The 14,985-nt window shown below is 38.9% G+C and overlaps 1 protein-coding gene across 1 annotated transcript in view; it reads left to right on the top strand.

Moving 5' to 3' along the window:
* The window catches only part of Cpne4 (copine 4), a 345,688-nt gene that overhangs the window by 311,001 nt on the left and 19,702 nt on the right, over positions 1 to 14,985 (top strand). The window contains exon 11 of the mRNA XM_077793585.1: positions 7,237 to 7,370. Coding sequence (XP_077649711.1) covers positions 7,237 to 7,370 — 134 coding nt within the window. The remainder of the gene's footprint in view (positions 1 to 7,236; positions 7,371 to 14,985) is intronic.

Below are 14,985 nucleotides of genomic sequence, written 5' to 3'. Positions count from 1 at the left end.
ATTCTCTCCCTGATGTCTGCCTTCATTTAATAATATAATATGATATAATGGAATAAGCTAAATTTGGCTTCTCCCATCTGACCTTCAAGCCTAAAAGTCAGATTACATATTTAAAGGTTCTCTTGGGAAATCTTTTTTTTTAACCCAAACACATTTAATGCATCTTGTGTCCACACCATGTCCCCGTTTAAGTTTTTAAATCCTTCTTATATATTCGAGATTAACCACTGATGGATGCTCAGAAATACAAGTGAGCCCTGCCTCCTGAGCCCTTAGGCAAAGCCAGGACATGGGTTGAAGAGGGAAATGTTTTGAAATTTCCAGGAAATTAACCAAATGACTTCAGAGGTCTTTCCCTATTTTCCTGTTTTATACCCTTCCTTATAAAGTTTTGTGGAAATAGAAAGGAGTAAGAATTTATCCTATCATTTAAGAAATGTCCTGATTTGGTTAGAATATGAGATGTTCAGTGGTAAGTTCAGTGGTAAAATGATTAGATTATGAGAGGTGTGATCTGGTCAGTCCATCTTAGTTTGAATGGACTGACATGACTAACCGTAGTCAGGTGGGGCATGACTAGAGGAGGTGAGTCCCCGGGGAAGTTCCCTGGAAGGATTCTTTTTCCCTATCCCCTCCCACTTCCTCTCTCTGCTTCCTACCCACTATGAGATGGGCATCCTCCACCATGCACTTCCGCCATGATGTTCTGCCCCTCCTTGGGCCCAGAGCAATGGAACCAGCCAACCACGAACTGAACCTCCAAAACCATGAGCCCAAGATAAACATTTTCTCCTCCAGGTTGGTCTCGGGTATTTGGGCCACAGTGACAAACAGCTAACACATGGCCCAAAATAAATAATATCTCCACCTACAAGGCTCTTTGCACGAGTCCAAACTGTGTACAAACTTATTTTAAAAAGTTACCCTAGAATATGATATCATAAAGGCTGACCGCAGGTGATAAGAGATGGAGCCACTAACCAGAGGCTGCTTCGCAATGGCTGCAACATTAACAACATTAACAGGTTCCATGAAGGCAAACGATCTAAGGAGCAGGGCTTTGAAAGACGCTCATCATTGCTTCTAGCCTTTTGCCAGGAACAGCTCCATGCACTGGGGACTTGGTGGCATGAAGAGAGCATTTTTGCCTTCTTCACAAGGTTTTGCAAAGCTGCTCCACAGCTTTGTTTAATAATGAGAGTGGCCTCCTGGGCAGAAGGAAAAGGCAAATGGGCGCCTGTTCCTGGGCTGCCCGCTGAGAAGATTGGAGCCCATACCAGAACCACAGGTTTTCATAAATGCTGCATATCCCCAAATGAAAATGTGGCGGTTCAGCAGGCTCTCCAGCACTCTGGAGTCTAAGCGTCTGTGTAGCCACCCCCACAAACTGGGCATTTTTCAGTCATTTTCTTGCTTCTATTTCTCAACTTAATCCCCAATCGTTCACTGCCTCCCTGTTGCTTTCTAAAATAAATCTAACCTTTCACTCTGTTCCCTTTGCACTAATGCTAACTTTAAAGAGCACAAAGAATTCCTGGGAGAAGGCCACCTCCTGAAGATAGATATTTCACCTCTAGCTTCATGAAGGAGATTTTTAGAAACTATCACTTGCCAGGAAAAGGAAATCTTTCAGCTGCCATGTACTTAAAACTGTTCATTTAGTCACATGAGAAAAAAAAAATATTTTCTTTTAATGAGCCATGAGAACTACAGAAAGGACTGGAAAGTAATCATCTTTGTTTTATTGGCTTTGTCATCAGTTAATTTTTTTTTAAGTCGATACCTCCCCCAGACCTACTGCAGAATCTCCTGAGCTGGAAATAGCCTCTCCAATTGTTGTAGACCCTGGGGCCATTCCCATGGGAAAAGTGGAAGCCCCCAGAGGGTTCACTGCAGGGGGAAGGGAAACTTCCAGAAGCCACATCTGTGAGTCTGTAGAGCACCACCAAGAACAGGCAACTGCATACTGATCTTCTAACTCTGGCTTCACATTCTTCCATTATCTTCAAAAGTGGTATCTTCTTCCTCTACGGCTCCCCCAAATCTGCCTACCCTTTTTCCATAAATGACATCCAACTCCACAATAAATAAATCACCAATTCCTTCTCATTTCTACCCTTAATGTCTTCAACCACAATCCCCCATCTCCACATGGTCTCTGCCCCACCCTAGTGTGTTAAGAATTAAGAGCTTATTCCAGGTCTGAGGATGAAGAATTGATAGAAATGAAATGACATAATGGACCAGGAGGGGGAAGGAGGAGGCCAGAGAGGGGGACAAAATTCAAGGAGGCATTCAGTCTCAGGATGGTACGAGTGTAGGGTCAGCTGATAATGAATGCCTCCTTAGGTTTTATATCTTAGCCACCTCTTTTGATTTACCCTAGCCCCAGCTCTAAGATATGTTGTTAAAAAATATTTTAAAATACATTGTTGCATAAAGTCTATGAATACTCACCTGGACATGACATGCATTTCTCTGGATATCTTAACATACTCAACCAACTGATCCACCTGGGCTCAGGTGACTGGCACCAGGCGGCTGCATGCTTGGAGGATCTTGCCCACACCCAGGGAGAACAAGGAACCATTTTATTTCTTTATTTGCTGTTTTTCCTATGGACTTTCCCCCTCTGTCTACATAACCTGGTTTCATTCTCTAATTCTCTATCAACACACCAGCCCCTTTGACATCATATAATATCTTTGACACTTCAGGATTTTCTGGCAGGTCATCAATGCATGGGGCTGATTGTCAGCTTCAGTATCAAGAAACACAGATAAAAAGGACTTAAAATCAGCATACTATAGTGACATGTCCACGTCAATGTTTATAGCAGCTCAATTCATAATAACTAAGCTTTGGAACCAAACTAAGTGACCTTTAAGAAATGAATGGATAAAGAAAATGTGGTATATATACAATGGAATATTACTCAGCCATAAAGAAGAATGACATTATGGCACTTGCCAGTAAATGGATGGAACTGAAGACTATCATGCTAAGTGAAATAAACCAATCCCCAAAATACAAAGGCCAAATGCCCTCTTTGGTATGTGGATGCTAACACACAATAAGGGGGTGAGGAGGGAAGAAAAGAGTTCATTGGATTAGACAAAGGGAAATGAAGGGAAGGGAGGGAGGATGGGAATAGGAGATAGTAGAATGAATTGGACATAACTTTCCTACATTCACACATGAATACACAATCAATGTAACTCCACATCATGTACAACCACAAAAATGGGAAATTATACTCCATTTATATATGATATGTCAAAATACACTCTACTGTCAATAGACCTTTAAAACTCAATTTAAAAAAAGAAAACACAGGTAGGATGCCTTCAGAGGTGCAAAGTGTGGTGACCCATGATTGAGGGCTTCAGGGGTGAGGTGAGCCACAAGACACTCATTATTAAAAGTGAAGTCTCAGAGCTGGGGTGTGGCTCAGTGGTACAGTGCTTGCCTAGTACATGTGAGGCCCTGGGTTCCATTCCCAGCACCATAAAAAAAAATAAGAATAGTAATAAAGTACCCACCTTTGCCAGTGATTTGCTTTTTCAGATCAATCAGAGTAGAACCAAGATAATATCCATACAACTTCTTTATATTCTCTAGGATTTCTCAGAGCTTCCAAATGCTTCCCTCAATAGGAGAGAAAGGGGTAGCTTTACACCTGGCCTTTCCCACTGCTTTTACCTTTTTTTTCTGGTTTTTATGGGTGCACTATAATCATGTGTAACAGTGGGATTCATTGTGCCCTATTGACACAAGCTCATCATTTGACTCATTTCGTTCTCCAGTACCTCCCTCCCCCACTCCCGGTTCTCTCTCCCCCTGATCCTCTTCCTCTACTCTACTGGTCTCCCCTTAATTTTTTTAATTAATGCATTATAATTATACACATGAGTAGGTTCATTCTAGTATATTCGTACATGCACATAACATACATAATGTGGTTAATTTCATCACCCAGGGCCTCCCCTCCCCCCCCCACCTGGATCCCCTTTCTCTCCTCTACTGGTTTCCCCTCCGTTTTCTGTCCGTGCATACCTTTACCTTTCAAACACTACGCACACGTGTGCAAGGTGCACTCCTACATGTGTCTCTTTAAGAGTAAAAGTCTGAGAACAGGGACTCTGTGAGTTGAACTTAGTACTCTGGAGGTCCCCAGAGAGTGCCTGCTTCAGATACCATCTCTCAAGCCTTTCTCAAGTGTTCCCCTTATAGATATTTTCCTGGAATTATCTGCATGTATTTTGACCTCTGTCTGGTCAGGGCCTCATGGTGCATTCTAGGGTGCTTTATGCCTCCTTCTTTTGCACAGAATACATGTAGGTTTCTCTGAATCGCTAGCTCATCATCACAGTCTTTGATCAAAGGGATCCTCACCTATAGTCTTCCTTTATTTTTTATTTTTCCAGTAGATTGGCTCTTACCATGAGTATGAAAGCCATCTCAGAAGACACTGCATTGTATTGGCCCTTTGGGTCCCCTCCAGTCCTGCTCTGCACGTTTTCCCACCATTGTGCACATATCGACAATTCTTTCTTGACCTTTTGCAACTGTTGTAGTCACAAAGAACTACTCTTGTCAAAATCATTCTTCCCTAGATCAGCCTGCCAGCTGTTATCCCTACCTTCAGGCCAAACACCTCCACTTTCCATGAGAATCTTCCTGGTGTGTTGGACTCAGATTCACACATTCTTGTGGGTGTATGATGGCATAATAGTAAAACATAGTTTGGGGAGCCGTGAAGATTTAGGTTTAAACCCAGTTCCACCCCCTATTAGCTGGACAAACTTCACTTTTGAGCATCAGTGTTATCAATAAAAAGGAACAGCAATCTCTACCTGAGTTTTTATGAAAATGAAATAACATCATGCTTGAAAAGTACACTGCCTGGCACCAAGAAAGGGTTTTAACAAAAGTCATTCCTCTCTTCTCCCCTTTGTTAGCCATCTCAGGGTGGAACTGCAGTTTTCTTTTTCATGACTTTTCTTTTCACACTGTTAGCGCTCACATTTTGTCAGTAGGTTATCCCTTTTTGAAAATACCTCAGCGTCCTGAAAGCAGGATTTGAATCGTACCCAATTAATTTTCAACATAATCCTATAGAAGGGTTAAGGAAGAAAGGGAAAACTAAATTAGTGATGAAAAATAACTTTACAAAAAAAAAAGAAAAAGAGGTTGTGAGTTACTATTAGTCTATTGTTTTTCTTTTTTAATTATTTTGATATAATTACAGGGTCACAATATTTTTCCCATCAAATGTATTCTTTAAATAAGCAATAAGAAAGCACATGCTGTCTTTTCTTTATCCTTACAGAAGTAATGTCCCATTATATAAAAATCCAATGGAGCATTCCAGTTATTTGTGATAGTGGAATTAACCAAATATAATTCAAATAACATTTCCCATCTTTTGTTCCTTCAGATCATATAAGAAATTAGAGAAATTAGAGACTCCTTGTCATTAATAAGACAATGGGTATATTCTACTGTCCTTGGAAGGAGAGAAAAGCTGCAACATGAATGTTGACTTCCTTCCTATGACTCCTCTTTTTTTTTTTAATTTATTTAATAAATAAATAAATAAATGACATCAGAATACATTAAAATTCTTATTACACATATATATCACAATTTTTCATATCTCTGTTTGTATATAAAGTATTTTGACACCCAATTCGTGTCTTCATATGTTCTTTGGATAATGATGTCCAACACATTCCACCATCCTTGATAATCCACTGACCTCTTTCCCTCCCACCCCTCTGCCCAATCTAGAATTCATCTATTCCTCCCATGCTCCCCCTCCCTACCCCACTATGAGTCAGCCTCCTTATATCAGAGAAAACATTCAGCATTTATTTTGGGGGGATTGGCCAACGCCATCCATTCACCTGCAAATGCCATGATTTTATTCTCTTTTATTGCTGAGTAAAATTCCATTGTGTATATATGCCACATTTTCTTTATCCATTCATCCACTGAAGGGCATCTAGGTTGGCTCCACAGTTTAGCTATTGTGAATTGTGCTGCTGTAAACATTGATGTGGCTGTGTCCCTGTAGTATGCTGTTTTTAAGTCCTTTGGGTATGGTCTGAGGAGAGGGAAAGCTGGGTCAAATGGTGGGGTTCCATTCCCAGATTTCCAAGGAATCTCCATACTGCTTTTCATATTGGCTGCACCAATTTGCAGTCCCACCAGCAGTGTATGAGTGTACCTTTTTACCCACATCCTCCCCAACACTTAGTATTGTTTGTCTTCATAATAGCTGCCATTCTTACTGGAGTGAGATGGTATCTTAGAGTAGTTTTGATTTGCATTTCTCTAATTGCTAGAGACTCCTCTTTTAACCTCCCCCACCCCAAGTTTATACATGTTTGAGAGTTGTAGTTGTTTTTTGGTTTTTGGGAAATCAGAGGAAAATGTTCCCTCACATTTTAACACCACCAAACTTAAACATTTATTGTTGTTCACAAGTGTTTGGTGAGTAATCTTTATCTTTTATTTGGATGATTATGAGTCAGGTGAAAGAAAAGTTTAAGAAGAGGGATAAGGACTTCTTGGTGGCAAGACAAAGTTTAACTTCTCTTCTTCCCACTCACAATACCAAATATTCAGGAGCCTTCTTTGTTACAGGTAGGAGTCCTTGCATAAATGGGAACCAAAAATTTGAGTGCCTTCCTAGAGTTGCTCCTTGCAGAAAATTTGTTATAACCACTTCAATGAATCTCTGCAATTGGCCACTCGTGCAAACACAACAATTTTTTTTTTATGAAGACTGTATTTTCAACACAGAATTTGGTTTTAAGGAATCTTACCTATGCCTCACAGATAGAATTGTTCTGGCCAGGAAGCATAGAAGTCTTTTCTTAGTGAATTGTGAAATTGGAAGACAGACATCCTACCCTTATTCTTAATGCCTAGTGACATGGATCACGAGTGGATAGGCTCTATCACCTATATGTCAATCTCAAGTTCTGTTTTGCACAGGGAGAAGAGAAAGCATTGGATAGATGAGTTAAAAACTGCAGAAATGACCTCCACTAAATTAATAGTATTTCAAGAAGCTAATTAATTTCTTCTCTTACTTTTCTTATTGGCAGGGTATATAATGTGCTTCTTTTTTTTCCATCTGTGGCCATCTCTCTCTCATGACTAATCACAATTCCTAGGAGATGCATTCATTGGAACTCCACCTATTTTTCTATGTTTCTTTTCCAGGTTGCTATAGATTTCACTGCCTCAAATGGGGACCCCAGGAACAGCTGCTCCTTGCACTATATCCACCCTTACCAACCCAATGAGTACCTCAAGGCCTTGGTGGCTGTTGGGGAGATTTGCCAAGACTATGACAGGTAAGAGACTGTAGGTGAATCATCTCTTGAGTGGGTTCAGGTGACCCACTCAAGAGATGATTTCCCTTCAGCCAAAGAATGCAAATGAAAGTCTAGCAATTCTTCACATGAAACTGAGTGCCATGCTGACTTTGGTCACCAAACAAAATCCTTTCTCAGCTTTCTTAAGTGCCTTGCACGATCGCCAGATAGTGATTTGAGTGTGCATTTTATGATGTCTTAGTATGAACTTTGCTACTCAAAAGTTTGCTCATGAACTGGCATCATTCCTGAACTACTGAAATAGAATTTTCATCTTAACAAGATTCCTGTATGATTTGCGTGTACTTTGAAGTTCACAAGCATGGGTTTATTGGGATGTTATTATATTTAATCCTTGCTCAAACCCTTTATTTTTTTTAAAGTCAGAAAACTACACAAGCAGATTAAGTAATTTGTACACGGTCACATGGCCAGAGGCAGGATTCAATCCAGATCTAGCTCACCCCATATCTTAAGTTCAAAATGACTGACTTCAAATCTATTGGCAACTTTAGCAAGGGTGTGAGTCTGCCTGGGTGCGTACGTGTGGCTGTGCCAGTGTGCATGTGTTTGCAGCTACCGATAGAAAACAAGATTTGTGATCACATCAGTATTATTTATTTATTTCTGATGGTAAATATTGACATTTTCCACCAAAAAAAAAAATTCCCTGTAAGAAGTGATTTGCATAAATTACATGCAACTGGATTTATTCTGCTGTTTCAGTATTTCCAATATGGGTGAAGGAGCTTAGCTGTTTGTCTAAGAAGGCTGTTTGAGGGAGAACCAATGTAAATATAAATATGTATCAATCTCAGTCGATCCCCTGGTATAATTATAAAACAAGTCTAGTTAGTAATGAGCGTAACTAATCAACCTTTTAAAGCAGGAAAATAAAGGAAGCAACTCTATCTTTCAGGTTTCAGAGAAATGGTATAGGATAGCATGATTTCTGTTCTTTCAAGTTTTGTAATGGGTGATAACCATATTTTAAAAACCCGCTGTACACACATCCTAGTGACCAGAATGTATAGAAAAACAAACTGAGGACAGACTACAGAAATGGTCCCATCAGTCACCTGACTGCTCTTGTGTCTGGATTCCACTTGGTCATCAGCAGAAACTCCAATGGGGCAGTAAAGCAGTTGGGGAATGAATTCACAGACCCAGTAAAATTAAAGAGCTTTAACCACTCAAGCCCTTGCTGATATTTCCCCTCCTATACATCTAGGGCAGAAGGCAACAGTCATTTTAAATTCCCTTGGTGAAGTGCCACTTGTTCTACTTAACCTTGAGATATTGACTGTGAAGATAATTTGAGTTTCAGCTGTGATCATCAGGCTTCAATACTGGCAGGATTCTTAGAGAGGTTTGTATCTGATGGAGATTTCCATCAGGGAGAGGAAAGGATGACAAAGTGCATCTCCACTCTATCAGAAACTTCTTCAAACTCCCCCAAGATACAAAAACAGTAACTGTCTCCATTCTTTCACTCTCACACACAGACACACCAATAGTCTGGTATAATAATGTGTGCCCATGTTAAAAAGAAGAAAGAAAGGAGCACATGTTTTCAAAATTCCTAAGTTTTAAATCTTGACATGCATATATATATATATATATATATATATATATATATATATATATATATATATATAAGTTTTCCTGACTCAGTGGTACATGCCTGTAGTTCTAGCTACTCAGAAGGCTGAGGCAGGAGAATGGCTTGAGTCTAGGAATTTGGCAATAGAGTCAAACTCCACTTTGAAAAAGTTACAAGATAAAGTAGGTAAAAACTTTCAACATATATATCCTACAGTAGATGCTTAATAGGAAAAAAAAAATAAGACTCTGAATCTGCAGGAAAGTCAGTCCAAAAATGAATTCCAAAGAGAAGACTGCTAAGTTGTCCGGAATTTAAGATGCCAAAGCTCAGAGCTCTCATGTGATTCTGCAGCAGATTTATTGGATAATCCAGATGCTCATCTATTATGGGGAGTGTTTATTGGAAGTTCCCTGATGAGTGCTTCCTTTTCCCAATTTACTCACATGCAAAATACAGATACTATAGTCAGAGGGACATGTATATCTTTTAAAACTTATTCCTGTAGAACATGAACTAGACAAATCTGGGGAGTATTTAGTATTGCTTCAAAAATACAAATTCAGTATAAAAATAAAAGACTATCTTAGGAGTTACATGAAGAATCACCATAAATAATTTCTTTAACAGTTTTAATAGGGTAAGTCTTTTTTCCAGCTGGCCAAAAAAAATTAATTCTCCGAAGCTCAATAGAGTCTTTTCTTTTTCTTTCTTTCTTTCTTTCTTTCTTTCTTTCTTTCTTTCTTTCTTTTCTTTTCTTTTCTTTTTTCTTTTTTTTCTTTCTTTCTTTTTATTTTTTGTATAATGATATAAATAAGGCAGCTCAACATAAAAGTGGGCAAATTCTGAGAGAAAAAAAAAAGGGGGATTGAAAAAAACCTCAACACTCTCATAAAAGACTCCCTAGCAAAATGTGTAATGCAAACCACTCTCTTAAAAACTGACAAGGTTCCGCAGCTTCTCCTTTGTGTGGGTGGATAGACAATAGACAGGCAGAGTCGGGAAATTTCAAGTCAAGGCCCCGGAATTAATTTATTCTCGCATCAAAGTCAGTAAGGTTGGTGCCTATAAAGAAACACTTGAATAAAAACTGACAGAAGGCATCATTCCCCCTCCTGAAACAACACAGAGGTTTTTAATCCCCATGAGCCTTAGAAATTCCTCCCCGCCTCTGACAGCTAAGGGTTTTTCTTTCTGCCTTGTACAGTCATTGCTACCAGGTCATTATGAGGTGATCCATGAAGTAGAACAGCTTGAAAGATGCATAAAGCTCTTCTCAGGGCGGCCTTAAAGGGAGCCTCCCCACAAATAGCTGGTCTTCAAGCCCAGAAGATAATCCCTCAACCTCTGAAACAGACACTGCGGTCCCTGCCTCTGCCTTGCTTTCCCATGTACAAACACGTGTGCATGTGCATACACACATGCACACATGTGCACATACACACACACACACACTTATAGGCCCACACAAGCTCATGCACTCTCTGCTGGTGCGGGGCACTTTCCCAGCTCCTATAAGAATCCTTGTCTCTCTGCAGCAAGGATGTGGGCATCTGACAACCTGAAATGTCCTCTAATTAAAAGACTAGCCTGCCTGGTAGGAAAAGAGTTTAAAAACTGAATGCATTGCTCGGAAGTACCAATTGCCATTGTAAAGAGCATTCTATAGGAAGCCTCAGAATAGAAAGGGGATATCAAAAACTGAGGCAAGAGTTTTTCCTCCACAACATGCTGGGTACTGTGCAGAGACAAGGTTAAAACTGAAATCCAATCTAACAGGGATTTTCAAGTATAGAGAGTTGGGTTAGTAATCAGAAGGTGGGTTCATATCCCAGTGGTACCTTTTCCACTCTGCCAACACCAATCAGAGGTTCTCAGCTTTGGCCACACATTGAAACCAATTGGAAAGCCTCAAAATAACTGATGTCTATCTCAAACCCCCAAGACTCTGATTTGTCTGGTGTGCACCTTGGAATCAGATTTTTTTTTTATTCTATAGGTATCCAGAGTCTATACCCAGAGTCAAATCTGGAGAGATAGCTCAAATGAAATGATTAAGGACCTTCCTTTTCAGCATTTATTAAGTGCCAGGCACCTCAAATGGTGCTACAAAGACAGAAAATTTAATAAAGCATGATTTTCCTCCCAATAGCTCATAGTCTCATGGGAGAGAAAGATATGTAAATAAGTCACAGCCCAACCTGGCCAAGGCAGCCTTGCCTCATGAAAGTATGGGAAATGCAAAAGGAGAGAAGGCTCAGCTCAATCCTTGCAGGAAGAGGCATGGCCAAGACTCCTGAGGATGGTGGTTCCTGGGCCAATCACAATTCTGCCACTTTTGCCCCTTTTTGTAATTATTCTGAATCCTTACATCAGATCAGCTTCCTATAGAGAACAGAGTCAACAGAAGTGATGAAAAGATCTTGGGGGTCCTGGTGACAGGTAGAACTGGCTTCAAATCCTCACTCTGCTACCTCTATTCTCATGAGATTTATAGTCTTTGGGTCTTGGTTTCTTTGATTGCAAGCTGAAGGTATATCTAACTTCCTTTGTAGAGCAATTGTAAAGACTAGCTATGAGGTGGCTAGCCAGTACAAGTTCTGCCTATCGTAGAATAATGGAAAGCGTTATCTCTAATACATACCCTAAAGTTATTTTTTAAAAAATCAACTAAACACAAAAGGAGAAAGGAAGGTGTATCATTCTAAAATTCATCTTGGACAATATTGTTTTTTACTCATTTGCCCCTAAAAAGAATTTTATAAAAAATGCATAACCCTCAAGCATTTTTTATTGAAATGTAACATTTTTCATCATAAGTTTTCATTCTGATGAAGCATGAAAATTTTATTGTATTGTAAATATGGACATTTAAAAGCAAATTCTTTTTTATTATATATTTTATTTGTTCATATTAGTTAAAAATGATAAAAAGTAAACTCTTTTGTAGCTCTTGGGACTATCCAGTAGAATCCAGATGCTGTATCTCCTTGATATCCACCATCACTCTTTCAAAAAATAGTGAACAAGCTCTCAAGTTTCACTAGAGATTTTTAGTTTCTTCTTTGTCATCATTTTATTTTCCACCCTCTTCTCCCACAGAATTTATTCTAGTGTATCTTAATAAATTTGGTTTGAAATCCTTTCATTGATCACTGTATCATATATTTTTGTAACAAAAATATGAAGTTGTACAGATTTAATTTTGTATAGATGAAATTTTTACTTTCAATTTTTCTATGATGAAAAGATTCAAAGTATTTTTAAATATTATGTGGGTTGAATTTTAACTATAATTTATCATTAGTGAATAATTGATCAAAATAACATACACTGTTGGGAATTTCGGCATTTAATTAGTGCTTATGAGAAGTAAAATGTTATTGTAAATTGACTGTGAATGGAAGAGATTTGGGGAGGGGGTTTCAATTAGCTTACATTTCTTTGGATGAGAATACAAGGTAGTGTTAATTCTAATTCATTTTTTAAATTTGACAATATAAATACTCAAAATATGCACTTATAAACAATATATGAAACAGAAAAGTTTTGATCAGTAGTCTTATACAATTCTTTCAATTCTAATTTATATAACCCCAAAATCACATAATGGTCAATCATCAAAATACAGTTTTATGCTCTATCAGCTGACACAAATACTTCCTAAAAATTTTTAAAGCAAAAATTGGCAATCACCTGATTTGCCAAAGGACTTGTTTCCTAGAGAATCATTCATGTTTAGAATTTTTCCTTTATCTGATGCTGCAGAGTGCATATCTGAAGCTATGCACCATGGTGGTTAAGATTCAGAATAGGTAAAGAGAAATGGTGATTGTGAAAGGAAAGGTGTGAATGGAAAACAGGTCTCTCCATCACAGATGCTCCCAGAAGATCAATTTCAGCAGAGAATATGCATGGAAGTAGAGGAACTGAATACCAATTTCCTTCAAAAAAAAAAAAGAAAGAAAGAAAAAGCTATTTCTCATATCTCCAGAAGAACTTTGCATTTCCATGCACCTTATTTTTAAGATGACTAGATGACTACTTTAGAGAAAAGTCTTTACTAAATGTGAGGTGCTCTGAAATGCACCATGCTCTGAGTTAGTCTCTATTTTCTTGTAGATCAAGTAATTTGTCTTGACATTTGTTAACCTCCTGTTTATTGCAATGCTTTCCTTGAGAGTGAGAGTGAAAATTGTGGTTACAAATGAACTTACCATCAGGAGATCATTTGACCGTGGTCATTCCCTAGGAAGTTCAAGACAGCTTACTCATTACCATGGAGGAACCTGGGCACTTTGATTATATTTTATACTCTTTTAATCTGCCAGTAAGTAGCATTATTGCCTTTACCAATGTGGCAATACACTCCTGACTTTCCAGATTGGCAGTCTTTGGAGGTCATTTTCCTAATAGTTGTTAAATGGCCTTTTGCTTAATGTAGAGTGGATCTAATCCTGAGCTCTTTGAAGTGTGGGCATGCTGATGCTTTCCTCTGTGCATTTCCTTCTTGCGTAAGACTACTTTCTGCCTGGTTTTATTTTTACACAGGAAGAATGAATGCTTAAATCTATTGTGCTTAGGCTTGAATTTTTTTTTATTTAGTGTGTTTATTAGTTAGCAGCCTTGTGGTGACTAACTTCAGAGGATTTATCCCTTCTGGCTCATTAATTATTCCCCTTGTAGGTGAGGTTTTTCTTCCCTACCTTCCTGTTCTTGAAACTCAATTACATAACAGTGCATTGCGCTCAGCGAACTCCAGGTCCCCAAGGGTGGCTTAGAAGGTATGAAAGGAATATCATCAAGGCTGGAACACTGGGTCAGTGATTAGAAATGGATGGAGTATTAGATCTCACCCCCTTCCTAAACTCATCAAAGAAGAAAATAAAGGATGCTGAGTCTCCCAGTTTTCTGAGTTTTGACTTCTGAGCCATCCCCGAGTTGGAAGAACCCATCCTCCACCCAGGAAAGCCTTCTTTTAGATGTAACTGAAAAGTTTTTCCCAGCTCTCATGGCCCTTGTTTTGGTTGAGGAGTTGCTAACACAAGCTATTTCAATATTTTCAAGGACCAGAAGTCTATTTTCTCAGAGCTGTGGATAATCCTTTTCATAAGCTGTTGTGAATCTCTGTCTATCAGGGTTAATGCTTTCTCTAATACATGCTAGATGCAACGCACCGAAAAGCCTGGATTGATGCCACCGTGAAAAAAAGGGAGAGCTGGTGGTTTTCTCAAGAGTTAGACTTTGACATCAAATAATTCTGGCTTCCTTATATCTCTAACCCCAAATTTGTCAAGTTGGAGGTGTTTGGGGACATTTTGTCAAATCCATCATTGGTCACTAAAGACTTCCAATCCGTTAGGTGGTGATGGGCGAGGATCCAACTTTGACCTTGTCCAAGTCAACCACCCTGGGGGGAAGGGATGATGTATGTCTCCTTTTACTTACAGAAGCTATACAGGAAGGAGCCCTATTATGAATTTCTCTCTCTCTCCTCAACTAACTCTACCCAGAAGTAAGATATAGGAATTGCTTTAAGAAAAAAAAAAATCTCGGACATGTTTTTAATGGGAGAAGAAATGGAAGGTTGAAAGCATAAGCAGGAAGTGCCTTCTGTGAGGATCAACATTCTAGACCCCCATCGAAATACCTGCCTGATAGCAAAGTGACTAGTAAGGGGACCTGGTTACTGGAATTCCAGTAGGAAATCAGGTTTGATACTGATTTTGATATGACCACTCAATTACAATGGTATAACAGATAAGTCATGGGCTTTGGACTCACATAGTACTCCCTGGTAATCATGGTAGGCCACATACTCAGCTTTCCTGAGATGCCACTTATTCATCTATAAAATGGGAATAATAATTAGGTGGAACTTCCAAGGTTGTGTGAGAATTAAATAAGTACATAGATATCTTAGTACATAGTATATCTGTCTATGTTGGTAGGGCCCAATTAGGGTCAATTCTTCTCTTCATCATTCTCTTA

The sequence above is a fragment of the Urocitellus parryii genome, chromosome 2 (genome assembly GCF_045843805.1).
Source record: "Urocitellus parryii isolate mUroPar1 chromosome 2, mUroPar1.hap1, whole genome shotgun sequence".
NCBI lineage: Eukaryota > Metazoa > Chordata > Mammalia > Rodentia > Sciuridae > Urocitellus > Urocitellus parryii.
This window is presented reverse-complemented; position numbering and strand designations above follow the sequence as displayed.